Below are 23673 nucleotides of genomic sequence, written 5' to 3' on the forward strand. Positions count from 1 at the left end.
TGTTGTGCAGTGTCTGTGATAGTCACGTGTAATATTATGTTACAAAATAAATAATTTGCTAGTGCTATAAATATTTATATTTCCTGCTATTTCAGTAGAAGCCAACACATTTGGAAGTTTCATCATTTGTTTCAATTAATAAACATTATTGACCCATTGGCACTTTCATATTATTTTAACCCCTTTACGACTGGCGGACTGCAAGTGTATGTTGAATGATGGCTGAATGGATGAGGACATTAGATGGGAAAGGGTTAACCGTGAACCAAAGTGTTTGGTGAACCCGGTGGGCTTTTGACGAGAACGAGGTAGAAAATATACTCAGACCCGGGATAGTGAATGGAGATACGAAGACCTGCCTGAGTCACGACCTGTACATGTCGCGAGTTGAGATTAATGTATAGTAGACCAGGGTCGTGGCCTTCCACCTCTTGTGGACTGACCTCGCCTAGACAAGGTAGGACATCTTTTTCTGTTTCTGTTTATGGCCATGAGTGCCCCGGATGTAAACATGGTATTTTTTGTTTACATTCGTCACCTCTAGAACGAGATGTTGAGGCGAGTTGTTTACACATGTGTCTTTGTCTTGTAGTCTGTAGTCCTGAACCACTTTAGTGCCACATCATTAGCAAATGAGAGCCGCCATGTTACTTATAGTCAGGTAAGAAGTGTACTTCCTGTTGTTGTGTGTATCAGTCTGTTACTTTACTGATTAAAAGATATACATGCTAAACATCCCTCACGGACTTGCATGGTTGGACCTGGAGCCTGCTCATACATGCAACTGAACGAACCTGTGTGCAGTCACCTGTATCTTATTTCCCAGTTTTACTTAGTCTACCGTGTCGAAGGCACGTTTACGATCAATGAAAGCAGTATACAGACTCTGACACCTTTGAATTATTGATTCTAAAGTCAACACATGATTTATTGTTTAATATCTTTGGCTGGAACCAGTCTGACCTTTCGTGTTTCTTGTCCTGCGCTTTTCCAGCCTCAGGCAGGACAGCGAACCGTTGCTATTGACTGAGGAGAGAAGCTGCTCTGTGGGTATCCTGGCTGCTTATTTATGTCTCCTTTTTGTGAAAAGGAAAGATAAAAATACTGAAGGAAAATTGTTGGTCCTGGTCGACTTTTTGAGTGGAAGAATTTAGCAGAGACTGGACTGAGTGTTTTTATTCCTGGCATCGTGTGTAGAGAGTTTGCTGAAGACAAAGTAGAATGGCTGGAGCTGTATGTCTGCTGAATATCTACATCATTTTATTGGCGGGTGGTAAGTAGAACCTTCTGGAACACAGAGAACTCCTCGAATACGTTAAGCTCAATACATATAAATATTGTCGTGTTTATATATTTGTTATGGATAAATAGTAGAGCAGGTCCATGCAATCTAAAAACAAGTCACCAACAGGATTTCATTTTCATACTAATTTTAGACTTAAATTATTGTCTAAAACATATGAATATGAAGAGATATACAAAGTAAAAAGAGAAATAAGGAATTAGCGACAGACGAAAAGACAGACGAAGGGAGAGAAACAAACAGACAACATTTGGTACGGTGAATCATTCGATGATGTTTAATCACTGAAAGGTGGTGTGACAGTCAACACCCAGGCCCTCTGCAAGGCAAAGGTCAACTTGACCAACCAACCAACCAACCAGTCAGTCACCCTGTCACCACAGAATGACATCGATGGTTTCTGTTGTTCGCCATCAACCCCTCCCCTCCAGGAAACCACGGTGATGGATTTAAACACAACGTTCTTCATCGACTCCATTGTGCTCAATGCTACATTTGGTAACCATGGTAACGCATGTTTTTAAAGGTTCACTTATACATATGCCCCCACCCACACACTGTTATGTTATAACTTAAAAATGAAAAAGTATTTCACTTGTAACATCATTTCTGCTTTTTTAAATAATTGTGACTGAACCCTCTTCTCCATGCCTGTATGTCTACCCACCTCACCGTTATTGAGGCAGAAGTTATATTTTCCGCTATTAAATAATTAAGAACAATATTGATGAGACTGTCGGTAAACACACGTGAAGAAATCGAAATGAATATTGACGATGAAAGGGTATTAACAACAGGGTGTGCAGTCAGTAGCGTGTCCTGCAACAGTTCCATTCTACAGTTCAACTGTTTGCACTGTCCACAGTCACGTGGGCAATGGTTCTCACAAGTTGATGTTGCACAATAGCAAGTACTAGTCACAAATAGATATGTCATAACCAACAGTTTGTCAAATATGACAAAGGCTTAAGAGTTACTGAGTCAGTCGTTGACCTGTTTGTGATCCCACAATTCTACTTGTATTGGACACGTCACAGTCACACCTTATGCACAGCGACAGCTGTGACAAACACCGTGAGAGTGAATCGATTGTTTACCTCTTAATATAAATATCACTGTAGGTGCGAGTTTGGCTGTCATTCAGCACTTAATTGTACTAGAGCAGTCTATTGTATGTCATAATTGTACTAGAGCAGTCTATTGTATGTCTTACCTGTTCTAGAGCAGTCTATTGTAGGCCATACCTGTACTAGAGCAGTCTATTGTATGTCTTACCTGTTCTAGAGCAGTCTATTGTAGGCCATACCTGTACTAGAGTAGTCTATTGTAGGTCTTACCTGTACTAAAGCAATCTATTGTAGGTCTTACCTGTACTAGAGCAGTCTATTGTACGTATTCAACAGATCTCCCTATACACAACCTATTTTCTCCATTTTGTTTACACACAGACTGCATCGACGTAGACATTGGGACTGAGTCATGTGGCTCCTTTGACGACAAAGCCTGCTACGTCACGTGCTCATCCCGTGACATCGTCCAGATTACGGGCTGCTCCGTCAAGATCAACGTCACGTGTGACGTGGACAACGTAAAGGGGCGTTACGTGCGTGCGCGCCAGAATAGCGCCGCTGCTCTGGAGCTCTGTGACCTTAAGGTCATGGGGTATCCTGACCTCGGCAAAGGTTCGTCTGTCTTGTTTGAGTTTTGTCAAGATCAACAATGTTAAGTAGCATTAAACAGAACAACAAATGTGTTGGGGATTTGTACAGTCAATAATATTTTTTTCTCTCACAGATTCAAGAAATTTTGCTTTGAATGCACCATGCAACCAAAGCACAACATACTATGACTGGCAACCAGGACGAGCGGTTGACGGAAACAGAAATGGTAGTAGCAGACTTTCATGCAGCCACACCAACCTTACCTTCAACCAATGGTGGCGAGTGGACTTGAGGAAGCTGATACTCGTCTCCCACATCATCGTCGCCAACCGCCAGGACTGCTGCAGTGAGCACAGTTCACAAGCAATCGTTCAGTTTGATCAGAGCTGGTTTGTGCCGGCTCAGAACATCTACTAAGCTGGTTTTAGTAGATGTGTGGGTGCGGATGTGGTGAAGAATGCTGAAGACACGTTCACTTTATGGAGCTCACGTTTTTAAAATTCTTTGTCTTGTCTTGCTGGTTGTAAACAATCCACTTTGTCTATGATACAATTTGCTAAATTAATTAATGTACTTGCAGAATGTAAATATTTAAAAAAACAGGGTGCATTTGTGTGGTTGTGTTTGTTTGTTTGTTTGTTTGTTTGTGTGTTCCAGGTGACAGACTGGCCAACTTCACCGTGGAACTGGGTCGTCTGGAGTCCAACGGCAGCATCACCTACACGCTGTGTCGTTACCATGACGGCGTTGCTGGACCCCTGACGACCCTGAACTGCACGAGGTCCATCTGGGGTCAGTTTGTCCGCATATCAAAAGGGGGGCCAGTCCTTACACTGTGTGAAGTGGAAGTTTATGGCGACACCGACGCCAATAACACAAAACTACTGTCAGGTGAGGTGTCCAGTCACTTAATCCCCAGACACTTCATCCCCGACACTTCATCCCCGACACTTCATCCCCTAGACTTTTAATCCCCAGACACTTCATCCCTGACACTTCATCCCCGACACTTCATCCCCGACACTCAAGAACTATTTTCATATCATATTGTTGAAGAACATTAAATTTACTAGCTTATATGAACTTTAACTAATGTTGTAGATGTTCAAATGACGTTGAAGTTAAAAGCATGATTTGAATTTGAATTTCAATTAAATTTTTCGCTGACTTCATAATTTTTATAGTTAAGGATTAAGTTTAGGGATTAAGTGTCTGGGGATGAAGTGTCTGGGATTAAAAGTCTAGGGGATGAAGTGTCGGGGATGAAGTGTCGGGGATGAAGTGTCTGGGGATTAAGTGACTGGGAACCGTCAGGTGAGGCTGCAAATCTGTAAATTAATATCAACGGGAGGTCACGTGTAAGAACAGGTTCACTTCACTTTTATTTATCTATACACCGCTGACGTTTGGTTCATATATCTATTTATCTAATAAATGTGTTATTTGTCAATTGTGATTATCATCTGAAGAGATGATAACGCCAGGTACTTCATACGACGACAACAACGCAACGGGCGAGTCAACAACGCTTCTAGAAGTCAGAAGGGAGTCCACAGCATTTACAAGAGACACTGATGGGACTACATTGTCCACAGGACTTACAAGAGGCACCGATGGGACTACAGTGTCCACAGGACTTACAAGAGGCACCGATGGGACTACATTGTCCACAGGACTTACAAGAGGCACCGATGGGACTACAGTGTCCACAGGACTTACAAGAGGCACCGATGGGACTACATTGTCCACAGGACTTTCAAGAGAAACTGATGAGACTATAATGTCCACAGGACTTACAAAAGCCACTGATGGGACTACAATGTCCACAGGACTTACAAGAGACACTGATGAGACTATAAAGTCCACAGGACTTACAAGAGACACTGATGAGACTACAAAGTCCACAGGACTTACAAGAGACACTGATGGGACTACAGTGTCCGCAGGACTTACAACAGAGACGAGGGCAACTGCAGAATTGACGCCTCACCCTCAAGAGAGCACTGTAAGCAGATTTCCAACATTATCGTAGTTTCTATCGTTCAGACCTTTTCACAGAATCTTAGAACTTATTATTCTAAGGCATTGTAATTACACAATTTTAGGCAAAACATTTTTGTCAGTAGACTGTACATTGAAAGTTGGTCGACATTATGTGATGTTTACATTCTGCTAAGGTCAACGGTTATAACCCTCTACCCCATTTAAAAATACCGTTGCATCCACGGCCACAATGGCTGCATTTGACTGATGAACCACCACACATGTCATTAAAAAGTCATGTACAGTTACTCTACTTGAAAGTCTATTGACCATGCGCCTAAAGAGACTAGATATCAAAGTCACCATCTTACTATTGTCGAGTATTAAATTATTATAATTATTATATTATTATACAATTATAAATTATAAATTATTATACAAGGAAGATTAAAATAAATAATTTAATATAACAGTAATAACCATAAAAGATTCTGATGTTCACTCTGTTTTTTTTTTTACCCAGGTGCCAACATCATTTACAAATACAAAACACTACTACTGCCGGTGTAGATTTGAACCCGCCAAACAAAATAAAAGCCAGCAAGAAGCTGAAGAAGTGGTGCAGATAACTGAGGAACTGAAGGTCCAGCATCTCACCTTGGGCAAGCAGATCCGCAAGAAGTCCAGCGCCGCTGACCTGCGAATATCTTCAACAGTCATGGGGATAGTCGTCACCGCAGTTATCTCCTTCATCTTTGCTGTCATCGTCATGTGTGACCTCCTTCCTTTTTGTCAGTTTTTGTTCCACAAGGAAAAGATAGGGAGAGGTCGGGGCAAGGTCTGACAGCCTCCTCCTCTGCTTGTCAGTCATATACTGGACTTTAAAACTTTGGATCGAGATAAAAAGCCAGATAAATTTGCTATGTCAGACCGAATTTCAAATAATATTAGTATATGAACACTATGTGTCTGCAATAGTTTTACACTGTGATTGCTTTCTGCTCATGCCCATAAAAGTATCGTGTGTGTTTTGATTTACAACCATTGGTCTAAGGGAAACAACCCTCTTTGCAGTAGCTTAGAGTTTCAGTTTATTTAGAAAACAAGAAATAATAATTGTTTGTCACTGTCATTACTACTTTAAGAATCAACTTCCGTTTACATCATCAGTTTTATGGATGCTTTTTAATGCCATGTTTGTATTCATCTTAGGCAACACATAGCACTTATTGTAATGCACGTGACATGCCGGTTGTAAATGAATTAATAATTATGTATTTGTGCTTTCTGTCTCAAGTTTTATCACTGACAGCAGGATTGTACCGCAACAATTCTTTTCCATATAAGTCGGTACTTAATAACAAATACACATAATACTAAGGGACAAATAAGAAATAAATGTAGTAGAAGTTCACGGGTGTCAGAAATAATGAAAGATAGGTATGAAGTGGGAACCGTTTCTAACCTATAAAAGAAAAGAAATGCCAGAAGACGAAAAAAGAAGATGTTGTTGCTGTTCCCCAAGAGGGAGTGCCTACTTGTTTTCAAATGTTTTGAGGCGTCTAAGATTAATGGTGGGAGAAAACTGAGGCAGAAATCACATCCTGCTCAAGTAGACTCGTGACAATGGCGTGTTCTTTCATCAAATCGCAAAGATTGCAGCAAATTTCTCAGATTACAGTAGATTGATTCTGGATTTTTGTTTCTTATTATTGACTAAAGATTGGACGAGACAGAATCAATTACCTCCCAGTCACTGCAATCTCACCCTTTAACATTTAAAATAACTTTTGGAAACATACACCGAGACCTGAGTGTTGGTTTACCAGGCAGGCGACAAACACTCATTGACCCAGCTTTTCTCTGTCAATCATCAAGTTCTTTAGCACAATAATATCCTCCACCAACTATAATCACTCGCCGTCCGAACTTTTTTCCAGTAGATATTCATTTCATTATGTGTAAAATCTCCGCTGGGAAGCGAACAGTAACTGCAGAGATGTACACCCTAGAAAATTGTAGTCAAAGAATAAGAATAAAATTATGACCTTAAAAATTCAAGGCGTTCTTTTATGGTCAAAGGGGAACAACTAGGTTAACTTGCGACATAACCATTTCAGGAGTTACTTCCCCCAGTTATGTTCGCTCCTCGTGTGCATTCCTTATCGAAACACTTGTTATTTGTTACACCGCAATTTGTTGCGGGATTAAATTCGCAAGAGTGAAGTTTAAAAAGGCGAGAAGGAGAAGAGAATTGAAATAACAGCACAACAGGTTTTGAAAGTAAATTTTATCCAAATATGACCAAGTGGTGCTCTTTCATCAAGCACTTTTAATATCCTTTTAAAACAAAGTGAGGAATAACAAGAGAACCGTAGTGCTCCATGTGAACAAGGATGCTCACTTTTAGTTTCATGGCTTCTGAGAGACAGAATATAACTTTTACAAAAATAAATTCAGTAACCTGTTAAATTTACATCACTTATTAACTTGTGCCTTCTCTGTTTGGAAACACACGTTTGATTACACGGAAACTAGAAACAAAGAGCTGGCGCTGACGACCCTCATTGTTTTATATTTATGATATTGATTAAAAACCTAATACTCATGTGATGGTAGAGAGGTTCTCACATTAAGTTTTGTTTATTTCTGGTTTGCCTTTGGTACATTTCAAGAACATCAATAATGGTCTTCATCAATTGTTGCAGAGTATTGACCATATTCCTTTCATAACAATATGTCAGCTACACTGGAGCATATAACAAACATTATTGTGAAGAATAAACCTCTTATTCCAGTGCAAAACATGACTCGTAGTTTATTCACAAATATTTTTTTTATTTGCGCATATTGTTCATATTTATTTGCCCCTCGCAGTTTTTCGGTTAATGTATCTGTCTAGGTGTTGTATTTGAAATGTTCCTTGTGCTTTTAATTAAAGATGGACTGTGAGACAGTTGTATCTACGTGCAAATTCTTTAAATAAATATAAACAGAAGTAGGAATTGTGATATTCTTCTGTGTGCAAGTCATTCAGTCAGTGCATTTGTGTGTGCGTGCACATGTGTAAGGTTTGTATGTTAATGAATGTGTACGTGTGTGTGCGTGTGTGTGTGTGAGAGAGAGAGAAAGAAATTAAAAGTGATGAAAAAAAGAATTATTGAGCACGTCAGCCATTTTCCCTGTTTATCGACACTACAATGGGAATAAAATACATTTAATTTCATGTAGGAGACTACAATGAGAATAAATTGTATACAATGTTACTCAGAAGGAATTAAGATTAACTCGGTCTCACGCAATAATAAGACATTGACTTTTCCTGGGGATGTTTTAAGAGGGAGGTTTGGTGGACAGCAGCACCGCCACGTCTGCGGTCAACTCTCATACTTTGCCGATAACTGCCGATGATACAACTGATGATGAGCCTCATGGTGCAGTCGAGGGTTGGCTGTAGGCGAGCAACAACAATGAGAGGAGCTGGAGATGCATCGCGAAAACTGAGTACAGTGATACCTCGGTTCTCGAACATAATTCGTTCCGGGAAGACGGTCGAGAACCAAATTGTTCGAGAACCGAAGCAATGAAACCCATAGGAAATAATGGAAACTGGATTAATTCGTTCCAAGCCCCAGAAAATGCCTATTTACTAGCCTAATTTGTATATAATATGTAGAAAAACATGAGTCTCAACAAGAAATAAGAAATAAAAGTGTATTTATTAAAACAAAACCAAAAAACAAAAAAATAAATAAAATGTACAGTACAGTAAATTGTGTTTCATTTACTGTACCTGTACCAAACTTTATGGCAGGAGGGAATGAATGTGGAGGGAGGAGGGAAGGGGGATGGTTATTGTTTTGAAGGGGAGTCGTCTTCAATAAAAACAGAGGGTAACTGCTCTTCAGGTGTTTCTGTTCTCTGTATCTTTTGCTGAGGAGAATCAGAATCTTGCTGTGCAGTTGTTTGTCTGATTTCTTTACGGAAGAATTTGTCAAATTGTTTGCTGTTTTTTCTCCTTTGCAAAATTTTGCGGAAAGTGGACATAACCTTGTCATTAAAAATGTTAACTGCTCTATTTGCTACCAACTTTATCAGGGTGATGTTGTTCAACAAAATTTGCGATTTCTGCCCATTTTGCACACATTTCATGACTCTCTCCACAAAAACGTGATTCTCTCTCTCTCTGCACTCACACTGATGACGCAAGCAAGGCGCGCTGGGCAGAATGAACGCCATTCGGCTCAACTCGGCTCATCTCGGACGTTCGGATGTTCGAGTTCCAAATATTTGTTCGGATTCCAAGACAAAATTTTCTCGAATTTCCTGGTCGAATACCGATTTGGTCGAAAGTCAAGGCGTTCGAGAACCGAGGTATCACTGTATTTGTCTCATCTTATTGTTTGGTAAGTGTGTCTGATGATGTTATGCAGTACCTAACATGACCGATACCATGGATGTTGAAAATATTTTATATATGTGAATATATATTGAATATATTTGAACTCTGTTGATCAAGAGACATCTGGAGTTTCAGGCCACAAGTTTACTTCTGAGTGCATGTAATATCATCTGTAGACTTCATTGTTGTTATTTATTGTGCAGTTTGTTGTGTTCATATCAGTAATGCATTTAATTAATGCTCTAATGATAACCCTTATAACTTCTTCTTCTTATTATTATTATTATTATTATTGTCAGGGACCAGTCTGTGAGGGAGGTTGTTGCCCCTGTCTTTCGTTTTGTTAAAGATTATTGCCTTGCATTTATGAGTGTGTTGGTTGCGTCGCGGTTTCACGTCAGAACCCGACGTCATTTTATGACGTAATTTTAGTCTGAGGCAAGTGAAAAATATTTGGAAGAAAGCAGACGGCTGTGAGCAGGGAAGAAAGGCGGACGTAACGTGTGTGTGGTGTTCGCTTGGGATATTGTGTGTGTATCGATCCCTGCAAGTTTATCTGTGTGATTCCCTGGAGTATATTTGTGGTGCCTGGGTCATGTGTGATCCCCATCAAATATATTTTGAGTCGTCTGTAGGTGTCTGCCGAGTCAGCACCTGTTATTAATAAGCATCGGAACGTGTATGTGGTTGCCTCAAGTCGATTGTGTGGGTGGATATCAGTCAAGTGTGAGTAACTAAGACTCTAATGAATTTATTCCAAAAACATACGACAGATTGAAGTATATAGATATGGACATGTGTATGCCGTCTCAGTGACAGTAAGAGAACTGTTAGAGTTGCAGATCGCTGTGTGGAAGATCTACTGACTATATGTATATATTTAGTTGATGTTGATTGATTTAAAGTTATTTTTGTTTCCACAACAAATCTTTGTGCTATTTGTTTGAAAGAATACGCAAGGGGACGCGTGCGTGTTGTGAGAGAAAGTGAGATTTTATAAAAGCGCGTTCTTGACAATTATTATACTTCAAAAAATGTCAAAAATTACAATTAGTTTAAACTTGAGATAATTACAAATACTATAGGTGCAGAAGAAATGATTTATTTCTGATGAAAATTTTCACAAGGGGGGTTGTCTAAGAGTATATTAAGGCAAAAGAGTTGGAGCTGTTAAAAGGTGCTACAAACAGAAAAAAAGCGTGCCCGAGTCGAGATATGAACCCAGGATAACCAATCTTGTACTAGTGACAGGCACTAATCGTTACGACGACTGACCGCCTAGTCAACAGGCAAGCTCAGTGTGCTATACATATCATAGTGATTAACAACAGCCTTAGTAAATGATATCAAGAGAAGAGCAAGAGGAAGATGCTAACCGCGGTTGGATTGATATATAAATAAAATTTCTGCAGCCACTTTAACCTAGCAATAATTGTACCTGTTCCCTGTAAACGTAAAACATAATTAAAGGGTTAAAAAGTTGATATACTTGTTTGGTGCGACAGTGGGCATTCACTCAAACCCTTCAGCTTTCATTCTCTTTGAAAGGTTGTCCAGGACTACAGGCTGTGAGCACACCATCAAACATGAGTCTCCAGGCAACGCTGCTGCTGGATTTGAACAGAACAGTCTTTATCGACACAATCGTTTTAAATACTACATCTGGTAACCATGGTAATGTATCTATCCCTTTTTCTGGTTAGTGCTTTCTTAAAGAACTCCCCTGCTAGGAAACAAAGAAATAATAATGAAGATATGATAATAAAAATTATTACTTTATTATTAGTAACACTATCAACTGGTTTGGGGACGTAGGTCCTTTCCAATCGTTTGAAGTCAAATTGCGTAAGTGAACTGATTGTTTAACTAAATCAGTATCACGATCATTAAAACATGAAAATAAACAATAAACTTTCAAACAAATAAAGAACATAAACCCTGTCGATTTCTGTCGGGTTTTCTAGAGAAGACATTAGAGATTATTACAATAATTACAGTAATTAAAGCAGATGTCAGATTACTAATTCCTGTTTACACAGATTACATTGACGTGGATGTTGGAACTGAGTCATGTGACTTATTCGATGACAAAGCATGTTACATCACATGTTCATCACGTAAACTCGTCCAGAACACTGCATACTATGTCACTACGAATGTCACGTGTGACGTGAGCAACGCGAAAGGGCGTTACGTGCGACTACGTCAGAACACCACAACTGATCTACCTGGGCCATGTGACGTAAAGGTCACAGGATGGCTTGACCTCGGCAAAGGTGTTTATTTTTCTTGCTTCTTGAACTTCTCTGTCGCAGTGTCGCTTCCAGGTGATGAACACTTCATCGTGTCCAATGGGACCACAAGGCTGCTTTGTAAGACTTCTCTTGATTAGTCAGAGTTGAAACACGTTAATAAACCTTTCAAGAAAATCTCAATATTTCAGGTTCATTTTTCTTACCAATATGTTTGAAGCAGCTGTACTGCAAGAAATGCAGGACAAATGTTTTCTCCAGTTCAATATTAATGTTTATTCGTTTATGATGTTTTTAAATGCAATATTTTAGCACGATATTTGTCCGATGATTTGTGGAAAGGAATACGTCCTTTGCACGGAAGGCCTCACTACAGCCCCGCACAAAAACATTAGGTGTTCTTGGTTCTGCAGGTTTGACTTGTAGATTTGATTTCTTTATTTCACAGCTTTTAAAAATTTTGCACTGAACGCACCGTGTGATCAAAGCACAAAATTTTGGGCGCCCAACAAAGCTGTTGACGGAAACAGAAATGGTTATTTTTTTAACTATTCATGCTCCCATACAATCCTTTTCAAAAATTTCCAACAACGTCACTGGTGGCAGGTGGACCTCAGGAAGCTGATATTTGTGTCACACATCATCATCGCCAACCGTCTCGACTGCTGCGGTGAGTAGAGTCTGCATGTAATGGAGAATTCTTCCAGATGAAACAATTAATATCCGTCTACCCGATCTCGCTCAGTCTCCGCCATTCATTAATGCTGCTGTAAATTGTTGACTTTCAGCACTAAAATAATCATCGTCCTCCACCATTTCTTTACTTACATATGATAAACTGCCAGGACAGCTGATTAAATATTTGATGGAATTTCTGGTATATAAAATGGGAGAAGCATTCTGAGACATGGCTGCGTGACTGTGTTCACTTATGTGTTTGTGTGTGTGTTCCAGGTGACAGACTGGCCAACTTCACCGTGGAACTGGGGCGTCTGGAGTCCAACGGCAGCATCACCTACACGCTGTGTCGTTACCATGACGGCGTTGCTGGACCCCTGACGACCCTGAACTGCACGAGGTCCATCTGGGGTCGGTTTGTCCGAATATCATTGATGGGAGACGCTCTCACACTGTGTGAAGTGGAGGTTTATGGCGACATGGATGACAACAGCACTAGGCTTGTTCCAGGTAACATGGCATCACTGTGTTTAGGGCCCCCGGTAGTGTAGGGGCTAGAACATCTACCTGTCACCCCTACCCTGGGACAAGATCACATCTTGTCGGGGATTTTTTTACGGGTACTCTGGTTCTCATGCCTTCCTCCTCCCTTGGTCATAGATATCTTTCAGTCTTCTATCTGTTTTTTTTTCTCCATTTTGCTGGCTTTATATCTGACTAATTATATTAAAATTAAAAAACAAACCTGAGAAAAAATGTCCTGTGCAGTCATCTTTACCAGCTCCATCTGTGACGACGAGCCCGGCACATCTTTGGCACCATCCACCATGAGGACATGGACGATGAGACCCACTCAAGGAACGACTGAAGCAAAAGTCTCACAAACGTTTGTAGATATCACTTCTAAAGCTTTAGGGAATTTAAATGCTAAAGTGTCAACGATGGATCCAACAGTTGTGACTGAAACTAAACTGTCTGCAGAGCAGTCACACGAGGCACAGGTAAATAAGAACACGGAAAATTAATTTAACCACAATTAGTTAAAACAGATATTCTTATGCTAGTTAACATTTTAACATCATACTAAACTATGTTCATTTATAATCAAAAGCAGCTAGAACATATTAGTTTTGTTCAGTTTTACAGTCAGTATTTGTACTTCGTGTGAACAGTCTTCGGTGGTATCCTACTCAACATAATAAATAAACATTAGATAGGAAATTATTACAGCAAAACTACCACCACGAGGACCACACCACCACGACCATCATAAGGACGACGATGACCGTCACTGGCTGGTTATTTGACGACTGGCATATGATAATCATGATGACTAGAGTTGGTTAAAACTTGGACGACAAAAATATAAATTATAATCACAATCATCCACATACATCTTAAAACTAAAAAAAACCAAACTCTTCTCTTTGCCTCAGATCACTACTGCGACTCCTCAGATAACTACTGCTACTCCGGTAAAGTACAACTACTGTGCATGCAAATTCTGCAATAAAACAACAAAAAGCCAGGACGAGGTCGATCAGAAAATAAAGCAGACAACTAAATCACTAAAGGTAAATAATTCCGCCCTGGGAAAACAAGTCCGAAAGAAGTGCAGCGCCTCTGACCACCGCGTGTCTGCGACAGCCATGGGGATAATCGGCACCACAGTGTTGTCCTTCATCTTCCTTGTTATTGTCTTGTGTGATGTCTATGGTCTCTGTCAATATTTATTCAAAAAAAAGAAAGAGAAACGCAGGAAAGTCGAAAAGAGAGAGAAAGAAAAAATAGCTTGTCTTGCAAATTACAGAATGAGTTCTGGGGAGAACAAAATGGTAATTTTTGTAGGTGAAAGATTTTATCAATATTTACTTTTTTGTCACAGCATGGTATAAAATGTTGAAGATTAAAATTTGACCAGGTAAAACGAAAGGACCAATGATATATCTTGAAAGTTCACAAGATTTTCGAAACGCTTTGGACGTGGTGTTTCAATTTTATAATTAATGAAGGTTACATTAATGTAAACAATCGTTGCTATTGAGGCGGGAATAAACTCTTGCTGTCAACAAGTTGAACATGTATTTGCATTTCAATGCCTTGTAATTTATTTTAATAACAGTAATTAACTTCACTATTGCACAGGAGGACTTGTATGACAAATCCACTGAAGCACTGCTTGCACTAATGCAATAATATTATCTCGGAATCGAATTTTATTATTTTTTTTGTCCGATGATTGTCGCTATTTTTTAAACGATTGTATAATGGACTGATTCCTAAATAAGTTTACACTTTGTGGCATGGGTATTAATCAGCTTCACTTGTCTTGCAATAGATAGTGGTTAGATCAGTAAATACATTGTTAGATAAGTGATATTAAACATCTTATAATTATCAAAACTACCTGTTGTAATAAAGGTGCTGAGCAATGTGTGTTGTTTACTAGATTAATTTTTATTTTATTTATTGAAGAACAGTACTTTAAATCTTAAAATTCGTAATGAGATAGCAAATAGTCCAGGAGATGATGTTGTGCAGTGTCTGTGATAGTCACGTGTAATATTATGATACAAAATAAATAATTTGCTAGTGCTATAAATACCTATATTTCCTGCTATTTCAGTAGATGCCGACACATTTGGAAGTTTCATGATTTGTTTCAATTAAACAATAAACATTGTTGACTCATTGACACGTGTCTAAGGCGTGTAAGCAGCACACTGTCCAGGACCAGTCCCTACCTCCGCGTTTTTCCGATTATTTTAACCCCTTTACGACTGACGGACTGCACGTGTATGTTGAATGCATGTCTGAATGGATGAGAACATTAGATGCGAAAGGGTTAACCGTGAACCAAAGTGTTTGGTGAACCCAGTTAATCAGAAGTTTTTTGACGGGAACGAGGTAGAAAATGTACTCAGGCCCGGAATAGTGGATGAAGATACGAAGACCTGCCTGAGTCACGACTGTAAATGTCCCGAGTTGAGATTACAGAGTAGAGAGGGTAGCGGCCATCCACGGTGGTGCCCACCCCTTGTGGATTAACCTCACTTAGAAAGATATACATGCTAAACATCCCTCATGGACTTGTAAGGTTGGACCTGGAAGCTGCTCATATATGCAACTGAACGAACCTGTGTGCAGTCACCTGTATCTTATTTCCCAGTTTTACTTAGTCTACCGTGTCGAAGGCACGTTTACGATCAATGAAAGCAGTATACAGACTCTGACACCTTTGAATTATTGATTCTAAAGTGAACACATGATTTATTGTTCAATATCTTTGGCTGGAACCAGTCTGACCTTTCATGTTTCTTGTCCTGCGCTTTTCCAGCCTCAGGCAGGACAGCGAACCGTTGCTATTGACTGAGGAGAGAAACTGTGGGTATCCTGGCTGCTTATTTATGTCTCCTTTTTGTGAAAAGATAAAAATACTGAAGGAAAATTGTTGGTCCTGGTCGACTTTTTGAGTGGAAGGATTTAGCAGAGACTGGACTGAAAACTGCCGAGTGTTTTTATTCTGGCATCGTGTGTAGAGAGTTTGCTGAAGACAAATGAGAATGGCTGGAGCTGTATGTCTGCTGAATATCTACATAATTTTATTGGCGGGTGGTGAGTAGAACCTTCTGGAACACAGAGAACTCCTCGAATACGTTAAGCTCAGTACATATAAATATTGTTGTGTTTATATATTTGTTATGGATAAATAGTAGAGCAGGTCCATGCAATCTAAAAACAAGTCACCAACAGGATTTAATTTAATACTAATTTTAGACTTAAATTATTGTCTAAAATATATGAATATGAAGAGATATACAAAGTAAAGAGAGAAATAAGGACAGACGAAAAGACAGACGAAGGCAGAGAAACAAACTGACAACATTTGGTACGGTGAATCATTCGATGATGTTTAATCACTGAAAGGTGGTGTGACAGTCAACACCCAGGACCTCTGCAAGGCAAAGGTCAACTTGACCAACCAACCAATCACCCTGTCATCACAGAATGACATCAATGGTTTCTGTTGTTCGCCATCAATCCCTCACCTCCAGGAAACCACGGTGCTGGATTTAAACACAACGTTCTTCATCGACGCCATTGTGCTAAATGCTACATTTGGTAACCATGGTAACGCATGTTTTTAAAGGTTCACTTATACATATGCCCCCACCCACACACTGTTATGTTATAACTTAAAAATGAAAAAGTATTTCACTTGTAACATCATTTCTGCTTTTTTAAATAATTGTGACTGAACCCTCTTCTCCATGTCTGTATGTCTACCCACCTCACCTTTATAGAGGCAGAAGTTATATTTTCCGCTATTAAATAATTAAGAACAATATTGATGAGACTGTCGGTAAACACACGTGAAGAAATCGAAATGAATATTGACGATGAAAGGGTATTAACAACAGGGTGTGCAGTCAGTAGCGTGTCGTGTAACAGTTCGATTCTACAATTCATCTGTTTGCACTGTCCACAGTCACGTGGTCAATGGTTCTTACACATTGATGTTGCAGAATAACAAGTACTAGTCAAGAATGGATATGGTCATAACCAACAGTTTGTCAAATATGACAAAGGCTTATTAGTTACTGAGTCAGTCGTTGACCTGTTTGTGATCGCACAATTCTACTTGTATTTGACACGTCACAGTCGTCGTTATGACCAGCGACACCTGTGATAAACACATTGGGAGTGAATCAATTGTTTACCTCTTAATATAAATATCACTGTAGGTCCGAGTATGGATGTCATTCAGCACTTAATTGCACTAGAGCAGTCTATTGTAGGTCTTAACTGTACTAGAGCAGTCTACTGTAGGTCATAACTGTACTACATCAGTCTACTGTAGGTCATAACTGTACTACATCAGTCTACTGTAGGTCATAACTGTACTACATCAGTCTACTGTAGGTCATAACTGTACTACATCAGTCTACTGTAGGTCATAACTGTACTACATCAGTCTACTGTAGGTCATAACTGTACTACATCAGTCTACTGTAGGTCATAACTGTACTACATCAGTCTACTGTAGGTCATAACTGTACTACATCAGTCTACTGTAGGTCTTAACTGTACTACATCAGTCTACTGTAGGTCATAACTGTACTACATCAGTCTACTGTAGGTCATAACTGTACTACATCAGTCTACTGTTGGTCATAACTGTACTACATCAGTCTACTGTAGGTCATAACTGTACTACATCAGTCTACTGTAGGTCATAACTGTACTACATCAGTCTACTGTAGGTCATAACTGTACTACATCAGTCTACTGTAGGTCTGCACTGTACTAGAGACGTCTATTTTAGGTCATAACTGTACTACATCAGTCTACTGTAGGTCATAACTGTACTACATCAGTCTATTGCAGGTCTTAACTGTACTAGAGCAGTCTACTGTAGGTCATAACTGTACTACATCAGTCTACTGTAGGTCATAACTGTACTACATCAGTCTACTGTAGGTCATAACTGTACTACATCAGTCTACTGTAGGTCATAACTGTACTACATCAGTCTACTGTAGGTCATAACTGTACTACATCAGTCTACTGTAGGTCTTAACTGTACTACATCAGTCTACTGTAGGTCATAACTGTACTACATCAGTCTACTGTAGGTCATAACTGTACTACATCAGTCTACTGTAGGTCATAACTGTACTACATCAGTCGACTGTAGGTCATAACTGTACTGGAGAAGTCTATTTTAGGTCATAACTGTACTACATCAGTCTATTGCAGGTCTTAACTGTACTAGAGCAGTCTACTGTAGGTCATAACTGTACTACATCAGTCTACTGTAGGTCATAACTGTACTACATCAGTCTACTGTAGGTCTTAACTGTACTATAACAGTCTATTGTATGTCATAACTGTACTACATCAGTCTACTGTAGGTCTTAACTGTACTAAAGAGGCTATTGTAGCTATTCAACAGATCTCCCTATACACAACCTATTTTCTCCATTTTGTTTACACACAGACTGCATCGACGTAGACATTGGGACTGAGTCATGTGGCTCTTTTGACGACAAAGCTTGCTACGTCACGTGCTCATCCCGTCACATCGTTCAGATTACGGGTTGCTCCGTCACGATCAACGTCACGTGTGACGTGGACAACGTAAAGGGGCGTTACGTGCGTGTGCGCCAGAATAGCGCCGCTGCTCTGGAGCTCTGTGACCTTAAGGTCATGGGGTATCTTGACCTCGGCAAAGGTTCGTCAGTCTTGTTTAAGTTAGGTTTAAGATCAACAATGTTTAGTAGCATTAAACAAAACAAAACGACAAATGTGTTGGGGATTTGTACAGTCAATAATATTTCTTTCTGTCACAGATTCAAGAAATTTTGCTTTGAATGCACCATGCACCCAAAGCACAACATACAATGACTGGCAACCAGGACGAGCGGTTGACGGAAACAGAAATGGTAATCAGAACAGACTTTCATGCAGCCACACCACTTTTACCCCCAGCCACTGGTGGCGAGTGGACTTGAGGAAGCTGATACTCGTGTCCCTCATCATCATCGCCAACCGCCAGGACTGCTGCAGTGAGCACAGTTCACAAGCAATCGTTAAGTTTGATCAAAGCTGGTTTGTGCCAGCTCAGAACATCTACTAAGGTGGTTTTGGTAGATGTGTGGGTGCGGATGTGGTGAAGAATGCTGTAGACACGTTGTTGTTTTTATGGAGTTCACCTTTTATATTGTTTGACATGCTTTGCTGGTCGTAAACAATCCACGTTGTCTATGACACACTTTGCTATATTAATTACTGTACTTGCAGTATGTAAATATTAAAAAAAACAGGGTGCATTTGTGTGGTTGTATTTGTTTGTTTGTGTGTGTGTTCCAGGTGACAGACTGGCCAACTTCACCGTGGAGCTGGGTCGTCTGGAGTCCAACGGCAGCATCACCTACACGCTGTGTCGTTACCATGACGGCGTTGCTGGACCCCTGACGACCCTGAACTGCACGCGGTCCATCTGGGGTCAGTTTGTCCGCATATCAAAACTGGGGCCACCCCTGACACTGTGTGAAGTGGAAGTTTATGGCGACACCGACGCCAATAACACAGAACTACTGTCAGGTGAGGCTGTATCAGTGCAAATCTGTAAATTAATATCAACGGGAGGTCACGTGTAAGAACAGGTTCACGTCACTTTTATTTATCTATACACCGCTGACGTCTGGTTCATATATCTATTTATCTAATAAATGTGTTATTTGTCAATTGTGATTATCATCTGAAGAGATGATAACGCCAGGTACTTCATACGACGACAACAACGGAACGGACGAGTCAACAACGCTTCTAGAAGTCAGAAGGGAGTCCACAATGTTTGTCAGAGACACTGATGGGACTACAGTGTCCACAGGACTTACAAGAGCCACTGATGGGACTACGGTGTCCACAGGACTTACAAGAGCCACTGATGGGACTACGGTGTCCACAGGACTTACAAGAGCCACTGATGGGACTACGGTGTCCACAGGACTTACAAGAGCCACTGATGGGACTACAGTGTCCACAGGACTTACAAGAGCAACTGATGGGACTACGGTGTCCACAGGACTTACAAGAGATACTGATGGGACTACAGAGTCCACAGGACTTACAAGAGATACTCATGAGACTACAGTGTCCACAGCACTTACAAGAGACACTGATGAGACTACAATGTCCACAGGACTTACAAGAAACACTGATGGGACTACAATGTCCACAGGACTTACAACAGAGACGAGGGCAACTGCAGAATTGACGCCTCACCTTGAAGAGAGCATTGTAAGCAGATTCCCAACATTATCGTAGTTTCTATTGTTCAGACCATTTCACAGAATCTTAGAACTCATTATTCTAAGGCATTGTCAGTAGACTGTACATTGAAAGTTGGTCGACATCATGTGATGTCTACATTCTGCTAAGGTCAACGGTTATACCCCTCTTATATAAATATCATTTAACTATCATTTAACTTTCTCTTTAAAATACCGTTGCATCCACGGCCACAATGGCTGCATTTGACTGATGAACCACCACACATGTCAGTAAAAAGTCCTGTACAGCTACTCTACTTGAAAGTCTATTGACCATACCCCTAAAGAGACTAGATATCAAAGTCACCATCTTACTATTGTCGAGTATTTACATACAAGGAAGATTAAAATAAATAATTTAATATAACAGTAATAACCATAAAAGATTCTGATGTTCACTCTGTTTTGTGTTTTTTTTTTTTTACCCAGGTGCCAACATCATTTACAAATACAAAACACTACTACTGCCGGTGTAGATTTGAACCCGCCAAACAAAATAAAAGCCAGCAAGAAGCTGAAGAAGTGGTGCAGATGACTGAGGAACTGAAGGTCCAGCATCTCACCTTGGGCAAGCAGATCCGCAAGAAGTCCAGCGCCGCTGACCTGCGAATATCTTCAACAGTCATGGGGATAGTCGTCACCGCAGTTATCTCCTTCATCTTGCTGTCATCGTCATGTGTGACCTCCTTCCTTTTTGTCAGTTTTTGTTCCACAAGGAAAAGATAGGGAGAGGTCGGGGCAAGGTCTGACAGCCTCCTCCTCTGCTTGTCAGTCATATACTGGACTTTAAAACTTTGGATCGAGATAAAAAGCCAGATAAATTTGCTATGTCAGACCGAATTTCAAATAATATTAGTATATGAACACTATGTGTCTGCAATAGTTTTACACTGTGATTGCTTTCTGCTCATGCCCATAAAAGTATCGTGTGTGTTTTGATTTACAACCATTGGTCTAAGGGAAACAACCCTCTTTGCAGTAGCTTAGAGTTTCAGTTTATTTAGAAAACAAGAAATAATAATTGTTTGTCACTGTCATTACTACTTTAAGAATCAACTTCCGTTTACATCATCAGTTTTATGGATGCTTTTTTAATGCCATGTTTGTATTCATCTTAGGCAACACATAGCACTTATTGTAATGCACGTGACATGCCGGTTGTAAATGAATTAATAATCATCTATTTGTGCTTTCTGTCTCAAGTTTTATCACTGACAGCAGGATTGTACCGCAACAATTCTTTTCCATATAAGTCGGTACTTAATAACAAATACACATAATACTAAGGGACAAATAAGAAATAAATGTAGTAGAAGTTCACGGGTGTCAGAAATAATGAAAGATAGGTATGAAGTGGGAACCGTTTCTAACCTATAAAAGAAAAGAAATGCCAGAAGACGAAAAAAGAAGATGTTGTTGCTGTTCCCCAAGAGGGATTGCCTACTTGTTTTCAAATGTTTTGAGGCGTCTAAGATTAATGGTGGGAGAAAACTGAGGCAGAAATCACATCCTGCTCAAGTACACTCGTGACAATGGCGTGTTCTTTCATCAAATCGCAAAGATTGCAGCAAATGGCTCAGATTACAGTAGATTGATTCTGGATTTTTGTTTCTTATTATTGACTAAAGATTGGACGAGACAGCATCAATTACCTCCCAGTCCCAGCAATCTCACCCTTTAATATTCAAAATTACTTTTGGAAACATACACCGAGACCTGAGTGTTTGTTTACCAGGCAGGCGACAAACACTCATTGACCCAGCTTTTCTCTGTCAATCATCAAGTTCTTTAGCAAGTCAATGTAAACACACAGATACACACGTATACACACACACACACACACGCTGGTCTCGGCAGACAGACAGCTATCCACCTATACACATCCGTGACTACAGAACACCGAAGGGACGGTTATGTCGACCATCTGTCTCTCAGCTCCAACAAACACCACACAGGCTCATGTCAGAACAGTCTTCACACAAAACTGTTTTGCTAAAGGAACCTGTAAATCTGATGTTACTCTTAGTCCATTAGTTTTGTGGGTTATGCAATTAAATTGTCAGACACTCGATACAAATTGTTTCTTGTTAAAGTCGTTCAGCAGAAAAATATTGTTTTTTAACCTCCTGAAGTCCTCCATGTTTTATCATTAATTACAATAAGAAATAAAATAAAATATCCCAGACTCCACGTTCTTATCTTTGACAGTTTTTAACTGATGTTCCGTTAATTAACCCCTAGTAGTGATTGCGAGCTTTGTCGCTATGTCTCCCACAAAACATCCGGGACTTTTACTAGCTTTTATTTATTTTACGACCGACATTCTTTCAACAAACAACACAACGATTGCCTTATGCTGCCTAGGTTGTGTATATTTTTCTGTCCCTCGCCACAGTCTTTATATGACAACACAAACTTATCCTCCACCAACTGTAATCACTCGCCGTCGGAACTTACCAACAAACAAAAACAAATCTCATGGCGCAGTGATTAGTGTCAGGGAGGCCGTTAGTACACACAGTCAAGCACGCAAACCAGGGAATCAATGCTGCTGGCAGCATGCTCGGCTACTCAAGGTAATAGCCTTGTAATAACGAAATCTATCTGTATTTAGTTATTCCATATCGTTCGGTTTACAAAAAGCCAGTAACACAATTCTATCTGACAAACTTCCGCTCACGGTCTCCATCGAGAGTCAGCCATTCGTGGTACCGTTACACGTTTCGTTGTTCAAAACATAATCTCTGGGATAGTGATCATACTCACAATTCTATTTACTCCTAAAAGCTCAGAATCCTGTGTTTTCTACACAACCAACACTTATATTCCTCTCTGAGAATATGAAGCACTCGGCCATAAATCATCCCCTGTAGGAAATGAATTTCCCAGTGTGTCATCGTCTGGCCTGTGGAAACTACAATCCAAGTCTGGTGGTGGACTATTCTTTGAAGTTTATACAACCATAGTACTCAAGTAAAACTCAAGTCTACGCACACACCACCTGAAAGCAAATGAAGGTTGAAAGAAGACAAGTTTCTTGTCTTGGGAAGTCTGCTGTGTGTTTCGGGTAAGGAAAGAGAGAATGAACATATGTGAATAACAGTGTTGGATAGATAAACACACACTAGACATGAAAGCCAACTTCAAGTGCAGGGCAACAACAAACTCACACCTACAGTAGTTCACCTTTCTCCTATCCCCAGTCGTCAGACAAAGTAACACAACAAAACACTGACATAGAGCCAGACACAAATATTTCTTAGTGTCTGCCACAAACAATGATATGGATTCTAACAACCTACAGAAAACATGTCACACGCGCAGTCTTGATTGAAGGCGACAAAGGGAGAAGGAGGAGGAGAGTGTGGCAGAGTGCAAGATGGAGAAACTTCTCTCAAGTTGAAAGGAGACTATTATGGGTACGCAGGGTCTGGTCTGAAGAAACAGCATGCCAGTGGCTCAAGAGAGACTAGTATGTCAGTGAATGACAAACACGACACCAAGACTAGCAATTCTTCAGGGATGTGTTAATGAGTGTGTGTAGCACTCCTGATTA

At 40.0% G+C, this 23673-nt stretch overlaps 3 protein-coding genes across 3 annotated transcripts; all 3 read left to right on the top strand.

Moving 5' to 3' along the window:
- The first annotated feature begins 1221 nt into the window (after positions 1-1221).
- LOC112564792 lies at positions 1222-5791 on the top strand. The gene is made up of 6 exons (XM_025239865.1): positions 1222-1273; positions 1595-1810; positions 2752-2985; positions 3622-3855; positions 4434-4969; positions 5471-5791. Exons 1-6 carry the CDS (start codon positions 1222-1224, stop codon positions 5789-5791), a joined length of 1593 nt encoding a protein of 530 aa, XP_025095650.1.
- A 6020-nt stretch (positions 5792-11811) lies between these two features.
- LOC112564793 (fucolectin-like) lies at positions 11812-12830 on the top strand. Its single transcript, XM_025239866.1, has 3 exons — positions 11812-11851; positions 12050-12271; positions 12556-12830. The coding sequence occupies exons 1-3, from the start codon at positions 11812-11814 to the stop codon at positions 12828-12830; spliced, it is 537 nt and encodes a 178-aa protein (XP_025095651.1).
- Positions 12831-17032: 4202 nt separating this feature from the next.
- Positions 17033-20843, top strand: LOC112564794. Its single transcript, XM_025239868.1, has 6 exons — positions 17033-17105; positions 18281-18514; positions 18633-18848; positions 19153-19386; positions 19550-20085; positions 20547-20843. The coding sequence occupies exons 1-6, from the start codon at positions 17033-17035 to the stop codon at positions 20841-20843; spliced, it is 1590 nt and encodes a 529-aa protein (XP_025095653.1).
- Positions 20844-23673: the final 2830 nt, after the last annotated feature.

This window comes from Pomacea canaliculata, linkage group LG5 (assembly GCF_003073045.1).
Source record: "Pomacea canaliculata isolate SZHN2017 linkage group LG5, ASM307304v1, whole genome shotgun sequence".
Classification (NCBI taxonomy): Eukaryota; Metazoa; Mollusca; class Gastropoda; order Architaenioglossa; family Ampullariidae; genus Pomacea; species Pomacea canaliculata.